The 21126-nt window shown below is 39.4% G+C and overlaps 1 protein-coding gene across 1 annotated transcript; it reads left to right on the top strand.

Annotated features, from left to right (window-relative positions):
- The first annotated feature begins 584 nt into the window (after nt 1-584).
- TIMM17A (translocase of inner mitochondrial membrane 17A) lies at nt 585-20171 on the top strand. The gene is made up of 6 exons (XM_075195576.1): nt 585-688; nt 5999-6098; nt 8261-8324; nt 18562-18690; nt 18861-18971; nt 19464-20171. Exons 1-6 carry the CDS (start codon nt 663-665, stop codon nt 19535-19537), a joined length of 504 nt encoding a protein of 167 aa, XP_075051677.1. The 5' UTR covers nt 585-662; the 3' UTR covers nt 19538-20171.
- The last annotated feature ends 955 nt before the right edge of the window (nt 20172-21126 follow it).

Raw genomic sequence — 21126 nt, 5'->3', positions numbered from 1 at the left:
TTTTTCTCCCAGCAATCCTGGACTCCATCTATGGCCCAGAATCTCAGTAATAAAAAAGAGCAGTAGGTTACCACAATAGTGTAATACATTACACAACTAATTTTTATTCAAAACATGAAACCACTCACATTTGATAAAAAAAAATAAATCTTAAACTTATCAGGTACAATCAAAGTCCTCCATTTAAATCATCAGCCCGTCTCCAGAGCCAGTGATTATCCTCTTTTAAGCATTAAGGATCGACAGCAATGTTACAGAGGTCCAACACCATTACTTCACTCATTGAAGCCACGTGGTTTTACCGTGGTCCAACAAGTAGGGACTTCACTGTGTACCAAAGAAGTTGGCGGGTGGGTGTTTTTTTTCAGAATGACAGCCACGATACAGACCACAAGACCATATTCAAAAACAGAAATAAGAATTAAGATAAACTGTCAATTACAACTCCTGAAATACTATTGCATTATACAAAGCACGACAATGGCCATATGACTCCTTTGTGGGGATAGGTTTTAAGAAGAGACAATTGCTACAATATTACAAGTCTCTATGGTACAAATGAGAAGACGTCACATATCTAAACAGCGAATGAGCGACGTTTCCTAGTAGTCACATGTTTTGTTGTCTTCCTGTATATCGTCATTTCGACCTTCATTGGCATCATGGAGGAGTACACTCGTGAGCCCTGGTAAGAAAGACCCATTTTCTGTTTAGTTACACCTGGCTACTGGTTTAAAGGGCAGGTAGGTTTCCTTTATCGTATAGGCACTATGTTTTTGTGAGGACTTGTCTGTGCTGTGTTCGCTCAATGAGGTGATTATGATCTAGGGGGTGACTCGGGGCTTTCTCTATTGGCACAGATCTACATTTCGGTTGTCGTCCACTTACTGATGTAAACTTGGTGATCTGTTTTCTTGTTTGATCACATGACAGTTGTTACTTAGCTGCCGAGTGTTCCTTGCACCCAGGTTTTAAATGTTTGTCCCTGGAAATATTTGGTCACATGCAGAGTGCACTTGCCTTGTTCTATGTACTTGTTCCATTAGCTGCGTGTTGTATACTCTTACATGTAAGTTACTGTTGATTTAGTTAGTATATGAAATCTGACGATGTTTAATGTTCTGTGGTAAAGTACTTCTGGGGCCAGGATAAATGTAATTTGTATTTCAGTCTTAGGGGTATATTTACTAAGCTGTGGGTTTGAAAAAGTGGAGATGTTGCCTATGGCAACCAATCAGATTCTAGCTATCATTTTGTAGAATGCACTAAATAAATGACAGCTAGAATCTGATTGGTTGCTATAGGCAACATCTCCACTTTCAAACCCGCAGTTTAGTAAATCTAGCTCTTGGTCTCTCCCTCCCTCTCCTTGTCATGGATAATCAAACAGGTTATACCCACTGCTTTCAGGTCCTAGTCAGCAACTGTTGATTGATTTAAATATATTTATTTCTCTTTTATGGTTATCTGGTTTATGTAGAATTTCACAGCTAACCAGTTCTGTTCTTTCAGTGTTTATGGTTAAGTCATGATGCATGTGACACAATCATGCTTTCTGTGCACTCTGCATGTTTGAATAAACTTAACCAGGGGTTTCTCTACAACTTTGGCCTTCCCCCTTGGGCAAAGTTTCCTTTTTTTTTCTTTTTTACAACCTTGAAGCAGAATTATCCATTATGGATGAATCTGAGAAACACAGAGAAAACAAAGTGCTTTGAGTAACAAGGTATTGTGCTATGTCATCCTTTGGCATCTTTTGTTTGTGTGTGTCTATATTAGGGAATTTAGACTGTAAGCTCCAATGGGGCAGGGACTGATGTGAATGGGTTCTCTGTACAGTGCTGCGTAATTAGTGGCGCTATATAAAGAAATGATGATGATGATTGGTTGTGCTTTTGTCCGGCATTGATGGATCCTTAAATTGTCTAAAAGCGTAGACACAAATCATGCCCGCTTGTCTTTGTGGGTGATGGCATTTCTCACCTCTTTAAAATACCTGCTCAGTATTATGTAGATCCCCCTCTTGCTGCAAAAACAGCTCTTGCCCATCGAGGCATGGACTCCACAAGACCTATTAAGGTGTCCTGTATCTGGCACCATGACAGTAGCAGCAGATCCTTAAGGTCCTGTAAGTTGGGCCTCCATGACTTGGACATATTTTTCCAGCACATTCCACAGATACTCAGTCAGATTGTAATCTGGGGAATTTGAAGGTCAAAACACCAGGGAATACTGTTGCCATGAAGGAGAGTATTTGGTCTGCAACAATGTTTAGGTAAGTGGTACATGTCAAAGTAGCATCAAAATGAATGCCAGGACCCAAGGTTTCCCAGCTGAACATTGCCCAGAGCATCACACTACTTTCACTAGCTTGACTTTTTCCCATAGTGCATCCTGGTGCCATCTCTTCCCCAGCCATTCACAGGATGTAAAAAAAATGTAATTCATCAGATTCTGCTGCCTTCTTCCCTTGCTCCATGGTCCAGTTCCTGCGCTCACATGCCCATTGTAGGTGCTTTTGGCAATGGACGGGGGTCAGTATTTGCTACGCAGCCGCATACACAGCAAGCTGCAGTGCACTGTGTTCTGACACCTTTCTATCGTAGTCAGCATTAATTTTTTTTATTAGCAATTTGTGCTACAGTAGCTCTTCTGTGGGATTGGACCAGACGGGCTCGCCTTGGACGCATATGAACTTGTCATCGGTTGTCCTTCTTTGGACCACTTTTTGTATGTACTAACCACTGCATTCTGATAACACCCCACAGGACCTGCCGTTTTGGAGATTCTCTGACCCAGTCGTCTTGCCATCACAATTTGACTTTAAATGACAAACATATATACAACCTACAGAACCAATTAAAAAAATCACACCTTTTTATAATACATCACATTCACATCCAATCTTCTAATATTTTCCACAAATCATTTAGCTGGAAGGCAGTTGTCCAATGGGATCACAGATAAGAAAAAACAAATATAGAGAGACACCTAGGGCTAGATTTACTAAGCTGCGGGTTTGAAAAAGTGGGGATGTTGCCTATAACAACCAGTCAGATTCTAGCTGTCATTTTGTAGAAGGTACTAAATAAATGAAAGCTAGAATCTGATTGGTTGTTATAGGCAATGTCCCCACTTTTTCAAACCCGCAGCTTAGTAAATCTAGCCCCTAGTGTAGTAAGTTCAATATATATATTCGTGACAATCGTCAGAAAGGTAGCATGGTGGCTTAGTGGTTAGCACTTCTGCCTCACAGCACTGGGGTCCTGAATTGAATTCCGACCATGGCCTTATCTGTGTGGAGTTTGTATGTTCTCTCCGTGTTTGCATGGGTTTCCCCTGGGTGCTCTGGTTTCCTCCCACACTCCAAAAACATACTACAGTCATGGCCAAAAGTTTTGAGAATGACACAAGTAATAGTTTTCACAAGGTTTGCTGCTTCGGTGTTTTTAGACCTTTTTGTCAGATGTTGCTATGTTATACTGAAGTAAAATTAAAAGCATTTCATAAGTGTCAAAGGCTTTATTTGACAATTACATTAAGTTTATGCAAAGAGTCAATATTTGCAGTGCTGACCCTTCTTTTTGAAGACATCTGCAATTTGCCCTAGCATGCCATCAAGCAACTTCTGGGCCACATACAGACTGATGACCGCGCATTTTTGCCTAATCAATGCTTGGAGTTTGTCAGAATTTGTGGGGTTTTTGTTTGCCCACCTGCCTCTTGAGGATTGACCACACCTTCTCAATGGGATTAAGGTTTGGGGAGTTTCCTGCCCATGGACCCAAAATTTTGATGTTTTGTTCCCGGAACCACTTACTTATCACTTTTGCCTTATAGCAAGGTGCTCCATCATGCTGGAAAAAGCATTGTTCGTCACCAAACTGTTCTTGGATGGTTGGGAGAAGTTGCTCTTTGAGGATGTTTTGGTACCATTCTTTATTCATGGCTGTGTTCTTAGGCAAAATTGGTGAGCTCTTTGTCGTGTCTGAGGAATTCTGCCAATTGATCTAATTCTGTGTCATTTAAGTTTAGAGGTTTTGACAGACTAGCATGCTTTCGAAGCTCAGTGGATGTCAGTGTTTGGTGATTTATTTTTATTTTTTTATTTTTTTTAAGCTCCATGTTCTTGAGCAAATAGGCTTATACAATACCTCTGCAATGCATCAATGTAGCTGGCATTGCAAACATTTAGACATTTTCTGTAATAACTTTGCCTTCTTCATTCTCTGCAATAACTTCATTTGTACTTTGTATTGCTGGTGTTGGTAGGATTGTAACTATCCTACCCTGTTTTATTCTGATCTCAATCCTTGCAAAGTAGTGGCAGAGTTTCTTCTCATGCTCAGAAAGCACTAGGGCAGCATCTTCATGATCTGAAGTACCTCTGGAAGAAAAAGTATAAAAGAATTTTGAAAACTTCCCTTTCCCTTCTTTGATTTAATCACCTGTGGCAGGGTGACCTTTGCAAGCAGCTGATAGGTGAAGGCACAGTGGATAAATTGTTGTAGTACTCCTAGTGTTTATCATCAAGAGCATAGCGCATTTTTTCACATCTTCAGTGAAAGGCAAGAGTTCTCAAAATCTTTTCCAAGCCATGACCAAAGTTCAGTGCCAGCGAGGGAGTCTTGAATATATTTGATCCGTTGTTATAGCCAAGTACAAGTATCTGTTTGTTTCTGTCTGATCTATAATCAGAAGGGCTGCTACAATCCCATTTTCTTCCTGCACACCGAGCACCCTGACCGTTTTAAAATCTCCATTTATAATCTAGAATTGCCAGGTTTCGTAATCGACTGTGTGTGTGAGCCTGCACTTTCACTGTTGGCCAGTGGTGGAGTACACACACATGTTCTTCACAGCACTCGCACACACTCTCTTTTTGTCTGACAAAAGTGACTTGCCAGATCTTGTTGCTGGGTTTATCTCCTGCGAATAGGTGAATGTCCCCACAAGTATAGGAATACAATGACACACAATATCTCTTTTGGTGTTCGTAGCCTGGTGGAGGTTCTAGTTCAAACGGCACTCTGAGTTTCTAGTGCAGGTACTGATTGGACAGAACTGCTGTGCCTGGGCAATGAGGATATTTATGAAACTAGTGCAAATTAAATAGGGGTGTTATCCATAGCAGCCAATCAGATGTTTGCATTCATTTTCAGTAATGTTGCGTTTAAATGAATGTCCCTCGTAGATTTGTTATATACACAAATACTGCTACTTACACCATCGTTTTTGGAAAACAAATTTCTCATGTGGTAACAAGCAGTTCACCATTGTATTCATGTAAATGAGATTAAAAATACATAAAAGCAAAACTTGGATATTATCTAGAAGTAGCATATAAAAGCCATTAGATAGTGTTATCGAGGGCAAAATGTCTACTTGCTAGTAACTGCAGAGTGTAGTAATTTTGTGTAGTGAGTCTTTGTTTATTACAGGTTTGTAGATTTAGACACAATGGGGGGTATTCAATTGACGGCGTGATCGCAGAAAATCGAGCGCTCGAAAAATATTACCGTTAATACGGTAATCTGCGCGTAAAAACCGTTAATACGGTAATTTACTCGCTGGATTTCACTGCGAGCTGAAATTCAGCGAATAATTACCGTATTAACGGTAATATTTTTCGGATGCTCGATTTTCAGCGATCACGCAGTCAATTGAATACCCCCCAAATGTGTTTTTTTTTTTTTCTAATATGGATTTGGTATTCATTTCTATGCATTGAAATTTATCTTTTGGGTTTGAGTGGTAAAGAGCCCCCAAATTTGTTATATAAATGTCAATGAACAAGTGATATATTCTGTTTTATTATTTATGTATGATAAAACTATGTAATTGTCAGTAAGAAATATTAGTTGTTTGGACTTTTTGCCAAGGAACAGAATTTTTTAATCTTATTGAAAATTTCCAATGAAAGCTAGACACCACAGTATCCTGACTGATGTTGTTTGTCCATTTATTAGTATGTTAATTATTTTTTTTCTCTCTCCAGTCCCTGGAGGATTGTAGATGACTGTGGCGGAGCCTTCACCATGGGTATCATCGGAGGTGGCATTTTTCAGGCCATTAAGGGCTTTAGGAACTCTCCTCAAGTAAGAATAATTTATTTAATTATTTTTTTTTTCACATCAAATCAATGAAGTTTTAGAAAAAATTCTATCTTCCATTTTCTCATTTCAATTAAATTTGGTATAATACTGCCACGAGTGTAAAGAAAACCCCCAAATCTTAGGCTGATATATACACTGGCTTGGAAGTTATATGCCTTGAAACGTGCAAGTTTTTAACAAAAAACTTGCTTTTAACGGGGGTTTTTTTAAAATTGTATTTGTAGCTCGCCTGATTGAGCTAGAGAGATGGGCAAGGCTTCATTTTAAACCTCTTTTTATGGGCTTTCATATGAGTTTTATTTTGGGATATCCTAATGGGATCATCTGCTCCAAGAGTTTTCAGTTTTGAGTGATTCATGAAAATCGTATTTATTGAGGCATTACACATCTGAGAAAATCCACAAAACAATATTTTTTCCCAGCTCACTTCATTAGAGGAATGCACTTTTCTCTTCAGTTATGTTTGGGGACGAGATTTTACAGACGGACTGCTCAGGTGTGTAAACTTAAGTGGAAAGATACTCTGCACTTCAATTGTGTTAAATACGCCCGCATTTTACAGGGACAGGACTAGTTTGGGTGAGCTTTAATTAGTGAAGAAAAGCCCCTTGTTCACTAATTTAAGCCCATCCAAACCTAACCTGACCCTGGACCATTTGTGTCACATCTGAAAAATCTTAATGTTTAATTACAGTGGAGTATTGGACTGGGAGAATGTGTGCTGGGAGCAGGGCAGAACAGCAACTTGAAGAAGGGGTGCTGGGAGAGAAATAGCAGACTGGGAGCAACACTGTACTCGCAAGAAAATTCTGTGATCACAGTAGAATGGAGTTCTATTTATCAGATAGAACTCCATTCTACTGTGATCACAGAATTTGATGCCAACTTGCTGTTTGTATCGATTAATTTACAAGATATTTCAAGGTCCGTTTGGAACCCACCACTTCCTTTACATTACACAAATCCTTTTAACCAAGCCCAGAGTGGGGTAAGACTTTCACAACAGAGAGAGAATGATTTCTATTTCAGAAGACTGATGTATGTATGTAGCTCTAGGAGGCGGAGCCCAAACTGTCTATAGGACTATATTAGTCGGATGTAATACTGAGGATCTATATCTCTCTATTGCCCTCAAGATGGCTAAAATGACAAGTCAAAATGTGGAGTAAACAGTTATGCCGAAGCCTATTTTGGATGTAAATTGATCCTAGTGTCTGTGTGTATGTTAGGGAATTTAGACTGTAAGCTCCAATGGGGCAGGGACTGATGTGAGTGAGTTCTCTGTACAGCGCTGTGGAATTAGTGGCGCTATATAAATAAATGGTGATGATGTAATGCTGTGGCTTATGTTTTGCTTTGCATCAAAAACATTTTGTCACAAGGTTCAATTTCTTACTTTCTGTGCCACTGTATGTGATGCTGCACATTAAGTGTGGGGTGTTTTTTTTTGCTAAAAGCATTCATTTTTGTAATGCACATGCTCACCAAAAATGCATAACTCTGTATATAGTTTGTGTATCCTTGACTTGCGTTTCCTTAAGCATGGGTTGGGGATAGGGTGGACAAGTGTAGGATGGGTAAAGTATGGGCATGTAAATGCAACTCATTTAGACGTGGACGCATATCCAGATGTGCTGGTGGCCTGTTGCAAATATACACAATGATGATGTAGTGGTTTCTGATTGGCTAATGGGGTATTGACCCCTCCTGCTGATTGTACTTAGTGGCGGGACTTTGCTATATGATGTCTTAACACTGAAATTTCAAGGATCAACCACCACACGCTGGAATATCTTTTCCATGTACGAAATATAATTTTTGACATACCATTATTCATTGGGAAGTTCATAAAGATCATGGTCAAGCTGGCAACTGTATGCATTACTATCACTGGACCCTATCTCTCAGTTGCAGCTGGGAGCTCTAATATTTTTTTGTGAATGTGACTGAGTGTATTTTCATTTTGGATCAGTTTGTATTCTAGGTTTTCTTATCTTTGTGAGCCTCTAAATTCTACATGGTCTTTACTAGATTGCTGCCTGGACAATGTGCTGTGTGTACCTTAAAAGAACAATCCATCCTGTTGGCTTACTATGTTATGCTTTGCAGAGTTTTAACTACAAATTCAATTTTTACTGTTGTAGGGTATTAAACACCGAATGAAAGGCAGCTTTGTTGCTATTCGAACCAGGGCTCCACAGCTTGGAGGTAAGACTACGTCCAATCCTTTAATGTGACCTCTTTTTTTTCCTAATTTATTTTCTATAAAGATCTAACTGTGACAACTGCAACCCTCAGTCTGTCTCCAGTGCCACAATCCATTAGTATGTGTTCCTGGCATTTAACCTATACAGATATTGGGATGATTTTGAATTGAACATAAGATACCCTTTACATACGTGGAAATATGTGACAGCGTGCTTATGTTTCGATGTCTGCACGTTGAGTTTCACACATCTTAAAATACTTGCAATCTTAAATCTAATCTATAGATGTGTCCAGAGCAAAATATGCAGCAGTCAACTCAAAAACTGCACCCGTTGTGCGTAGGCAAATAATTTATGCTTGGTATTAATATATTTCAAAGATGCATGTAACCCAGAATAAGACGCTTTTGAGTGCATTACTTTATGTACCACATTTGCAAATGCATGCCTCTAATCAGCCACACAAAGCCCAAGGACCTCAATTGTTAGATTATGCAGTTAAAAATAATGGAATGAATTGAGCTCATTTAATCTACCTAAAATTTTACTTAATGTACAAAATGGTGCTCAAATGCGCTTAACTCCAATTGCAAATCACACCCATAATGTTCAATACTGTTCATCACTAATACTATTTCAGCGGGTGAAACTACTTGTACAAGAAACTTAAGTAATAGTATGACAGTGACTTTCTTATGAGAGAGCAGTTAGCTAGGCTAGGTTCACATTGGAGCATTTTCACCCAATAATCGGGCAAATTGGCCAACATACGACCGTTCGGTCGGGTTCGTGTGTATAGTGACACAATGGTTGAAAGTCATTTCAAAGTGTCGATTGTCGGCTCATTTGGTCGTACTGTTTGATGTTTTATGACCAACCAATCACCTAACGATCATGTAGTGTGTATAAGTTTACGTTCCATCCACGAGTAACTGCCGATAGTCCCTTGAGCTGCGACTCCTTTGGGGGCGTGTATGTTAATTTCTGATGCCTGTACCGGTCCCACGTGGTGCAGTGTCCACACGTCACTCATTTGGTAATCGGGTGCTTTTATTGGTAAAGCAATAGCAGGTGTCTATTGCATTAATGTGTACACCATATATCTGCCATTTAAATTAGAAGATTTTGTCCGTGTAGTGTGCTAAAAAAACAAAACTGTTTCATTTATGTGTATTGCTTATGTCTGCCTCCAGAATTATAGCTATATGTCACTTTATTGTACACTCAATACACATTAATGAAAATGCAAAATATGTGTATTACATTTGGGTTTTTTTTGTGACATCACTGATGTTTGCCGATAATTTTTTAAAATATTCATCAAGCTTTCCCATCTTCTCTACCACACTCTGTAAAGGACTACCAACACTCTTTTCTCCCTCAGAACTTTCGTCCGATATGACGATGGTGTCTACAAGAAACGGGGAAAAAATCAGTTTAGCATTTAACTTTTATATCTGTAATAAAGTTTAAGTTCTTTTTCAACATCAAGTAAAGTCCCAATTTGCTCACCTTCTACACTGCTCGTAGTAAGTTTATGTTGTGGTCCCTCTTAAAGCATCTCTGCAAAGGTGCCCTCTAGCTCCATAGGTTTTGTAAAACTGGTGCCATTTTGGTTATTATAACGGTATACGTTTTTCTCCCCAAAACATTTTAGTTTCCGCATGGGACTTCAAATACCTTCTTTTAATACGTTTTTTTTTTTTTCGAATTCGGTATCTATTTTTTTTCTGCTTTAACAAGTACGTGTTCAGCTTTAAAATTTTCTGTATCTACGCAGCACATGTCGTCACGCATTCCACTTTCTGGAAATAATAAAACGTTTTCAATATACTATTGTCAGTCGTTCATCTACAAATTCACTAACAAGTCCTTTTAAACAGTTGCACAACATGTCAAACTCACTTTTTTTTTTTTTTCTAAATGGTTTTTATGGATTCGCATCAGTCTCTCGTTTTATTTTTTTAGGTCTGACCAACACTTCTGCACTTAAAATGTGTTTTCTTTCCACGTTTCTCCTTAATTTGTTTTAGGAATTTCTGCATTATTAGTTCCTTTCTGTTATTAACTCTTCAGTATTTTTTTATTTTTTTTTTGTAGTTGTACTTTTACCATCATCTCCACCTCTCTCAGGCTCATTGCCTTTACTCTTTTCACACCCGTTAAGTTATATTTCTTGTTCTCCACTTCATGTCACTATTTAAAAAAAACCAAAACCTATTTCTCCTCTTCTCACACACTCCCACCAACGCCTGCTCCTCGTGCGCCATCTTCTAACGTCCCTCAGCTCCAGACAGGCTTCTCTGTAATTTTATATACTCTGACATGTGCGTTTGTTTCACTGGTGGTACCTGTACAGAATGGAGCATTGTGGCTGAAGGCCATTTGTGTATAATGACCTTGTGTTTGGCGAATATATCAATATACTTAACCCCTAGTGGTCTGAGAAACCAGAAGACACTATGAACGTTTAACACCTTGCATCCATTGCCATACAAGGTAAGTTTGAAGAAAAAACAAAAAAAAAAAACACCAAGTCTATCCTGCTCTCCTTTCTAAAAGAAGCATTTATCAATTTAGAATAGGGATATACACTTCCCCAGACAACAATGATATGAAATAAGTGACTAAAAAATTCAAGCACTAATAGTGTTCATGTACTTTCTAAAAAAAAAAAAAAAGTGTAATTGGAGGGACTTAATTCTCTCTGTACATATCAAACTTAATCAAAACTGGACCTAATAATCCTGTGACAGCCATATATAAGTGTTGAACATACAAATATTTATATTTATGACCGAAGGTGTGGCCTCTTCTCTTCTATGTCGTCTGTGCATTCACAATTATTATTATTATCGTTTATTTGTTAGGCGCCACAAGGTTTCCGCAGCGCCGTACATGGTACAAACAGTAGACTATACAGGGTAAAACAGTACAGGACAGTAAACACAAAGTACCAGTACTTCAGAAACTCCAAGCAGGCAGATACAGTAGAGACGGAGCAGAAGAACAGGTATGGAGACAGGAGGGAAGAGGGCCCTGCTCATTCGAGCTTACATCCTAAGGGAGGGTAAACAAAGTCAGGCACAAAAGGGAGCCAGTGAAGCAACGGGGAGAGAGAAAGGGGGCAGGGGAGAAGCAGAAGAGGAGAGAGGTTAAGTGGATGGTTGGTAGGCCTTAAGGAACATGTGAGTTTTAAGTGCCCGCTTGAAGGAGCACAGATTGGGTGAGAGACGAATGGAGCGAGGGAGGTCGTTCCAGTGAAGGGGTGCAGCACGGGAGAAGTCTTGGATTCTAGAGTGGGAAGAGGTGATCAGAGTGGAGGAGAGGCGGCGATCATTGGCCGAGCGCAGGGAGCGGGCGGGAGTGTGAATGGAGAGGAGGTTAGAGATGTAAGGGGCAGTAGACAGAGAGAGCCTTGTAAGTGGTGGTGAGGAGTTTGAAAAGGATTCTGTAGGGGAAGGGGAGCCAGTGTAAGGAAAGACAGAGAGGGGAGGCAGAGGAGGAGCGGCGTGAGAGGAAGATGAGTCTTGCAGCCGCATTGAGTATAGAGCGGAGGGGGACAAGGTGGGAGCAGGGGAGGCCAGAAAGAAGGAGGTTGCAGTAGTCGAGACGGGAGATGATGAGGGCATGGATGATAGTTTTGGTGGCATCTTGAGAGAGGAAGGGACGGATGCGGGCAATGTTACGGAGTTGGAAGCGACAGGCTTGGGCAAGGGATTGAATGTGGGGGGCAAAAGAGAGAGGAGTCGAGAGTGACACCTAGGCAGCGGAGTTGGGTGACAGAGGAGATAGTGGAGTTGTTAACAACGATAGAGAGGTCATGGTGAGAAGGGAGCCTGGGTGGAGGAAAGACAATGAGTTCGGTTTTGGAGATGTTAATTTTAAGAAAGCGAGAGGACATCCAGGATGAGATGGCTGAGAGGCAGTCAGTTACACGAGAGAGGAGGGAGGAGGAAAGATCAGGAGAAGAGATGTAGAGTTGAATATCATCAGCATATAGGTGATACTGAAGACCGAAAGAGGAGATGAGAGCCCCAAGGGAGGAAGTATAGAGCGAAAAGAGTAAAGGGCCAAGAACAATACAATATACATATGTGAAAGAATAAACAAACATGGCATAATACTGTATAAACAGCATATAATATTCCACATAAAAAGGGCTTGAGTTTTTGGTGGTGGTGGAAAATGCACTCCCTAAGGGAGTGCATTTACAAAGACAATGTGTTTTCTGTGTTTAACGAAAACATTTTCTTGAATCTATAGAGTGTAGTTTCCACCTTCACCTCCAAACTCCCATTGTAAATGTACTTACAAACAATAAAAATATTGAGAGCATTGTATTTTAGACGTTTTCCAGTGTCCAGATTCCAGTTTTAGTGATGGGTATCTCCCTAATGAATATATTGAGCATCAGGAAAAAGGGAAAGAAAATATATACCTCGTGTGATCTTGTAAACATAAAAGTTAATATATATATATATATATATATATATAATCAATCATAAAAACATGCAATCCTAGAGCAAAGTCAGGAATACTGATGGACTCCTACTAGACATAGGTGACATTGCACATGGTATCAAATATGAGGGTTCTCAGGATGATTGTCGTAAGGAGACATCCAAATGCTCAGATTCTGGTGTTGGTGTTCATCAATGCCTCTAGGAGAAGGAACCTCTTTTTTTGGTATAAACACCAACACCACAATTACTACAATCATCCTACTGATGTGGTGCAAGCGGATGAGATACCTCCAAGTGGAACTGTAATAAATCTGCTACACAGCAACTGCCAAATATACTTTACTTAAATTACAAATACATAAAAGTTTACACACATAACATGCTTATGAACAATTGTTACACAAACTCATTCTGCTATGGCACTGCACCCTCCCCGTTAAAATATTGAAGGCTTGCTTCCCTGTTTAATTTTGCACTGGCACTTGCATTTCTAAGCTGGCCCGACTCTAGAGGTGTCAGGTTCACTACCTCCGTTTCCTCTGCATTGTTGTCCTCATGCGTATGTGAACTGCGTACACAGCGTTTTAGAAAGTTATGCAGAACACAACAGGCCATCACCATTTTGTCCAAACGTAGATTAATAGCAGAATGAAAAACTCTGAATCGGTTACTGAGACTTCCAAACGCATTTCCAAAAACACGCCTAGCTCATGACAGTCTTTAATTAAATATCCACCTTTCTGTAGACAGATTGCGTATTGGGTACGGTTTCAATACATTGTTGTGCAATGCAAATGCTTCGTCGGCCACAAACACAAAATTTAGTCCATATTTTGTATTACTTTCAGTTGGAATATTAAGTTCATAGATTTTTAGTTATGCATAAAAGGGAGTCTGCTCCAATGCAACACTATCAGACACTTTCCAATTTTTACCAATGTCCACAAATAAGATTTCATAGTTTTCATCCACTATGGCCATTAGAATGATGCTGAAAAATCCTTTATAATTATAATAAAAAGATCCACTTTTGGGTGGAGACATAATTCAGACATGTTTCCTATCAATGGCACCGCCACAGTTTGGAAAATTTCCATTACCTCTCAAATTCTTCCACAATAACTTGCCATTTTTCTACTGTTGCAGGAAACAAACAGAAAGAGGTGTGAAATAGTTTCGTTACATGCATTTTATATCTTGCTTCATTTTTTTTCATTACTCAGCCTGCTGTCATGCCACAAGAACTCATGTAGGAATTTGCTGACCAAGAAGCGACAAGTACAACTATTGTACAGGGAAGCCAGGTCCCAGGCTACAGCCAGGATGTACCTGAGGTTGCAATTCCAGCACAAACGCAACAGAAGAGAAAGGGGGGGGGGGGGGCTCTGCGCATTTCACCATCTTTGTAGTTAGCTATCAACTTTACAAACCGTTTGATGGCCAAAAAACATGCACAACACACTTTGACCCTACTCTGCGCAATGCTATCACGCAAAATGAAAAGTGCTAGTAGTCAGATACAAGTGGAAATGGAGTGTTTGGGGTCGGGACTTTATGTGTAGGGCTACCAAGAAAGATTTGTACCCGGATACAATTAGAACACCAGCAAACCACAAGCAGACACCATCATACACATTTCGGCATACACAGATGCATCATGGTAGTATGGGGGGGGACAATATTTAATGCCAAAACCATACGTGACTTCTATCCCTATACCCAGCTCAAACATGCAACAGTTCAGTGGAAGTTCACCACAAATGGATAATGGGGAAGTGTTGCAATGTGAAGAACTATAAATTATTTGTTGCTTTTATTGTTTTGCACTTTATTAACTTGATGTAAATTTTATGTATGTTAATAAAATTATACATTTGTATCTAAAGACTACTTATGTTTACCGACCTTCATATACTGTTTGTAGAGAATTTCAATGATGGCATCACAGGTCTCCGGTATTATCAAATCCAGAGCTTGCGGTGAAATTGCTTTGCTGTATTTCATATCAGCCAGTGTCCTTCCTGTTGCATAAAATCTTAGGGCAGCAACGAGTGTCTGCTCTGTAGATAAGGGTCTCCTTAAACAGGTGTCGTCCTTCTGGATGATGAGGGTGACTAGTTGGAGCAGTTCCTGGAATGTGGGATCATTCATTCTCAGGACATTCCTGAAGTCATCAGGGTTGTTTTCCCAGATCTCCTGTAGCAAGGGCATATGAGAGAATGAGTCTCTCCTCTTGAACCACTCTTTGGTCCAACAAGATCTATTCTTTCTCGTTCTTTCCCTTTGGGTCTGTACTTGCAGTCTTCTTGCCACAGCAAGCTGATAAAGAGCAGTTGCTTGTTCAACAGTATCCATATTGGTAAAAAAAAAAATTGTTGATGTGCAGTTGCGACCAAACGTACACTGTACTCGTGCTAACGAATATATGAAGAAAACGTGTTAACTTCTCTTTTTTATGAGGTTTGGGGTATTTACTATTGAACATACTCTGCCTTTTATTTAAATTTCTTGGGGATATCGTTAAATGGACCTCGTAAGTCGTTTCAGTGTGTACAAAATTCTAATCTTTGTTTACGACAATATCGCTGTGAAAAATCTGTCGTTCTTTCGTTAAAACATGACAAGTGTGTACGCATTAGTCGTCCGAGCGATAGTAAAGGATCCTTTCCTCTTCTCATGGTGTAACTGTTTTTCTTCCATTTGCAGTTGATCACCTCTTGTCCTTGGTGCGAAGTGTTTTTTAAACAAATCTTTGACTTCAAATATACTTATTGATATTAAGTCACCTGTAATATACTGTTTTTCCAAAGTAAAAAAAGCATAATTTTTCTAACTCATCTATCACTTAAGACAAAACCGTTTTTGTGCTTATGTTAATGTCGGCAGACTTTCAGAACTCTTCAGCTGTGGAATCAGCAGAGTTGGCGACTTTTACGCACCATGCGCATTGGCAGTCATAGACCTCGCTCTGTGATTTTACGTTGTCTTCTGCTTCATGCTGCTGTTTCTAAATGCTTCCACTTTTCTAAAAATATCACTTAAAGATAACCATGGAATATCCAGCATAGATGAAATTTCACAAACAGTCTTATTGCAAAGGTGGCATCCTATCACAGTACCACGCTTGAAGATACTGAGCTCTTCAGAACAACCCATTTTGTATCACAAATGTTTGGAAATGGAGACTGCATGGCTAGGTGCTTGATATTGTACACCTCTGGCAACTGGTCTGATTGAAACACCTCAATTCAATAATTAACTGGTGTGGCCAAATACTTTTGTCCATATAGTGTACATTACTATCAATAGATTACAGAATAAACAATGGAAAAAAATAAATTCTTTGAATTTCTTTTTTCTTTAGATTTATATGTAGCAAAGTATTATAAAGCATGTCAAGAATACAATGCCATTTAGATTATTTTTAGAGCAAGTATTTAGACCACTGTTGTGAATTTGGGTGTACAACAAGGTCTCATTCAGTAGGCCATGTCTGTAAACCATAGCAATTTGGAAAATATCAAAATGGAAAACCATGGATGGCTTTTAGCAATGACCACAAAACGTCCCTTTTTTTGTTTGTTTTGTTTTCCCCTTTTGTAAAACTCATATCCCATACAGTTATATCATTAGTTAAGGGTGTTATTAGGTTTCAACTTGCTATAGCTAAGCTAATGTGTATAGTATTTAATCAGTCACGCCTCCATTCTGTTTGATTTGTGAACAGAACAAACCCTATCATTTTGTAGAATGTACTTAATTTTACAGCTAAAATCTGGATGCTATAGGCAACATCTCCACTTTTTCAAACCCAGCAGTTTAATACCGCTTTCATACTGCCGCCCCGGCAATATCCCGGGTTTTTCAAGCCGGGTTTTTGCCGGGGCTCGGAGCGTCCCAGCTCAGAAACGCCATTCATACTGCACCTCGGACCCGGGAATTTCCCGGGTTGCCCCATTCATACTGCACAAGTCTGTGCCCTGGCAATTTGTGGGAGTCATCACCAGAGCAGTTTTCATTGGCTGAAAAATGGTGATGTCATCCACCATTTCTCCTAAACTCCTTCTCGAATCTTCCACGGGCTCCCACCGATGACATCATCCTCCAGAGACAGGCAGACAGCCAATCAGCTTGTTTTCTGTGCAACCCGGGTTGAAAAACCCGGGTTGCACCATTCATAGTGCAGGCAACCCGGGTCCCACCCGGGAATTACCCCTCGATAAATCCCGGGTTGAAGACCCGGGTTTTTAGACCCAGGATTTTTGACTTGTACCATTCATACAGCACCAAGACCCGGGTCGTTTGAGCTCGCCCCGCCAAAAACCCGGGATTTTGGTGCAGTATGAATGGGGTATTATAAATATACCCCTACTGCTCAAAGAGAACACTGAGTGCAGTGCAATCAGCTGTTTTTTTTTTTTTTTTTTTCAAAGCAGTTGACATAACATGGACATGCTACTTTCCCCATGGCTGTTCTGTAGTCTGAGATCAATCCCACAGATTCTCCAAAGTCAGGGCCTTCATGAGTACCTTACTTATCTAAGATTGATGAAATAACATTTTGGGAAGTAGCTATGATCTATGCAAGCTAGCTACTCTTCAGCATTACTTATGTTACAAAGTAAGTAGCACTTTGGCCTTGCATAAATCAGTTATATAGAATGGCAGTGCAGTACTTGGAGAAAATAATTTCTACACTTTATGATAGCGCTCAAGAGAAGGGATGTGATGTGTAGGTGTGAGCTCGGTAGATTACTGCTGTGACCACCAATACCGCTTGTGTTTTGTGCACCCGAGAATACCTTCACCGCCATCTTCAGTGCCCATCTGAGTACTCTTGCTTGTCACACTGCCTGCCTTCAGAGAGGATTATGGGTGATCATAAACCCCCTGTAAATGCACAGCTCAGCTTCATTCTGCAATAAATATATTTTGTTCAGAGGGGACAGATTGGTCCCCTCTGAGCTGGATGTCAAACTGCACTGTGTACTGCATATATTGGCATTAAGGGAGTATCCATGGCCACAGGGTGTGGTTAACAGTTATAGAGGGAAATAAATGATTACATGGGAGGAATGCTGATGGGAGCGATTTAGGGGTTAAAATAGGGAAGGAGGGAATAAGAGAATCATAAGGATGACAGGAGGGAAAGAGCTTAAAGTGGGGAAAAATGATGATGGGGGGTGGAGAGGATGACTGAATTTGAAGTGAAAGCTGAGATCAATGCTTTCAGTAATTCCAGTGGAAAAAAAAGAGGGGGGGGGGGGGGTGATAGTATAGTAATTGCTGAAACGCTGCCTAAATTGGAGTGGGTGGGATCTTGCTGTTTTGGAGCATAACATCTTAGTATTAAGGGGATTATAAAGGCATCAACAAACTGCATCAGGACCTTTCAATTTAATAAGAGTTTAGAGGTTCTGGACCATTGATCTCCGGCAAAAGAAGGAGAGACAAGTTGTATCAATAAAAAAACAATAAGAAAAGTGTAGGGGTACGTGAGTTAAGATACTTGTGTGAATGTAGCCTACAATCTGAAACAAGTGACTCTGAGCCATTTCTCTCCCCACCCCAAAATGTTAATGATAAAATGTTTTAATTGCGTTTTGTATGCCTAATAATAAAACAAAAAAAGGCTAGTACATTAAAGAGTGAACACCGAACAACCAATAATTTTTTGTAAGATATATATTTTTTTCTGTTTTCACATATGCAATGTTTATTCCATCAAATGGAGCTGATTCATTCATTCATCCCTTTCCCCATATTCTTTAGGAAGCTTTGCTGTGTGGGGTGGTCTTTTCTCCATGATAGACTGCAGTATGGTAAAATTACGAGGAAAGGAGGATCCCTGGAACTCCATTACTAGTGGTGCTATGACTGGGGCGATCTTGGCTGCCAGAAGTAAGTATCAGTATGTAATCTGCTTTACAAAGAACAATGAAGATGCCATTTCTGTCAATATTTGTTGTTTGCTGTTAACCATACATACATACAGCATTCGCATTACAATCTGATGTTTTTAGTTATCAATGCTTTAGTATGACACTTAAGGGACATTGTTATTTTTACAGATGGCCCTGTTGCCATGGTAGGATCTGCTGCAATGGGTGGAATTCTTCTGGCCCTGATAGAAGGAGCAGGAATCTTATTGACACGGTTTGCCTCTTCACAGTTTGCAAATGGTCAGTGCATCCTGTAAAGCTTTTTCTAAGCTTTAAATGTGTAACTGATATTATATGCACATAAAATGGCTATTAAAGGGATGAAATTTGTTAATAAGGAGTGCACTCTCTGTGTATATATATTTATATGGGTCATTTCTGTTAAAACTAATTAAAAAATCTCCACTCTTTCTGTTTTGCTGTTCTTAATTCGTTGAAACTATCTTCTACTTATAGCCATATCTAATGCTCTTGTGTTTACCTTGTTCCATTATTTTACTTTGTGTTAATCAATGTAAAGGCAAAACAGCATTTCAGAATAATATGTTGATGCAATGAGTCTGCTGTTTGATTCTCTAGCAGCAGTTTGGTTGATTAAGTCTGGGGTTAAAAGCCAATCAATTAACAATAGATAACTGAAGTGGCTTATAATACAGCAAAAGCTGAGTGCTAAAGCTACACTGCTACACAGCATATTAAGAGTGAGTTGTTGGGTTTTTTTTTTCCCTCTAGGACCACCAATACCAGAGGACTCATCCCAGCTGAACCCAGCATCCCCCTTCGGTAGTTACCAGCAATACCAGTGAAGGACTTAAGACACATTATCTTGAACAACTATCGTTTTGATCTGTGCACTTCTGGATCTCTTGGACTTTTAGTCTCTGAATTAAGCTCCTGAGCATGGCTATACATACATGGACTATGAAGGGACTTTTAAGCCCAAATATATTGAAACTATTTAATAAAGTTTTATATAATTTATATAGTTGGGCTCCTCCAAAGAGGACTGCAAAACGTCCTAAAGGTGTTGGCATAAATGTTCCAATCACTTAGTGTACCCATGAATAAAATTGTATGGGTTATAATTGGATGTGTATATTTGGTAATATCTTTATCCAAACAATTTGGAGAGTGCAAATGTTTTTTAAGCCTGTAACATTGACCATTATTTCTTTTTCAAAAGAGAAAAATCTGCTGTAGTGGACTTTATCTACAAAAATAATTTTCTGTTCTGATTTTTTTTTAGTATATTCTCAACAATCCTCTGTAATCCTTAACTAATGCTCACAGACAGTTGGGCAGTTCTGTACACGTTAGGAAGGAACCATTTATATTTTGTATCCAATGGATATTGTGCTGCACCCAATTTGACACATTTTCAGCTTTACATGGTTGCTTTTATGTTCTGGTACTAAAATATCATGTTGGTGTTACAAAGTTCCTGTGTATGGTTATTTCAAATTGCCCTGATGTGTACATTTCTTTATCTGAATTTGGATCTAGTTTGGTGAACAAATCACACACCACTCAACCTACCAAAACATACTGACCTTTACAGCCTTTTAATTATAGTTCTGTTTATTTTTCTGCAGTGCAACATTGTATGTTTTCCTCATTAGGGTTAATTTTTTTTTTTTTCTTTATTTAATATATTTTGAAGGAGAAAGTAAAATACCCTTTTGGTATCCTGTACTCTATTTAAATAAAAAAAAAATCTGGTTATTCATAGCTTAATACAGCAACTGTCTCAAACTTATAGACAGGCAAAGGTTTAACCTAGACATATATTTAGTGGTGTATCTAGTAAAATGTTGCATGGCAGGGACCAACTCTTTCTCTGCATGCCTGTAGTCTGTGTGTACTTGGCATGTTCATAAGGGAGCATAATGTTCTTTCCTTGAACAATAAAACAAAAATGTGCAAGGCGAATGCTGTACAGGGGTGAGTGTAGCAAATATTTTTGGTCCATCCTTTATTTGTGATAGCTAATACAGTGTATCTAATGGTGCCTGCTCCCATAAATGAAAATTACATTTAGTTCCAGGACAAGCTCATACCTGCTCTGCCTACATGACCACAGCGGTGTATATGGAGTGAAAATCTTTTCCTCTTCAATCCTCCATGGCAGCCATCTCTCTGGGGAGATTCTCTTTCCAATTCTGGTAGAGATAAGTTAATAAAGAAAAAAAACAAAAAAAAAACCTCACCACATTTGGTATACAAGGTTACTCCTTTCCTTACCCTATGGCTTTTCCTGTGTCTAGAGTAGGTACGGAAGTTAGTGTGTTATTATTGCCTGTAGTGCAGGGGATTACCTTATCTTAGGTGCCGGCACTGCACCGTTCAATGCTTAAAGCTACGGACTGGGCTGGCTAACTGGGAAACGCCAGTCTGT

This window comes from Mixophyes fleayi, chromosome 2, assembly GCF_038048845.1.
Source record: "Mixophyes fleayi isolate aMixFle1 chromosome 2, aMixFle1.hap1, whole genome shotgun sequence".
Classification (NCBI taxonomy): Eukaryota; Metazoa; Chordata; class Amphibia; order Anura; family Limnodynastidae; genus Mixophyes; species Mixophyes fleayi.
This window is presented reverse-complemented; position numbering and strand designations above follow the sequence as displayed.

Excerpts from the sequence above, each read along its gene's own strand:
- TIMM17A (XM_075195576.1), top strand. The coding sequence starts at position 663 with ATGGAGGAGTACACTCGTGAGCCCTG. Across the intron at positions 6,099-8,260 it reads GCTTTAGGAACTCTCCTCAA|GGTATTAAACACCGAATGAA; the intron begins GTAAGAATAATT and ends TTACTGTTGTAG. Across the intron at positions 8,325-18,561 it reads CAGGGCTCCACAGCTTGGAG|GAAGCTTTGCTGTGTGGGGT; the intron begins GTAAGACTACGT and ends CATATTCTTTAG.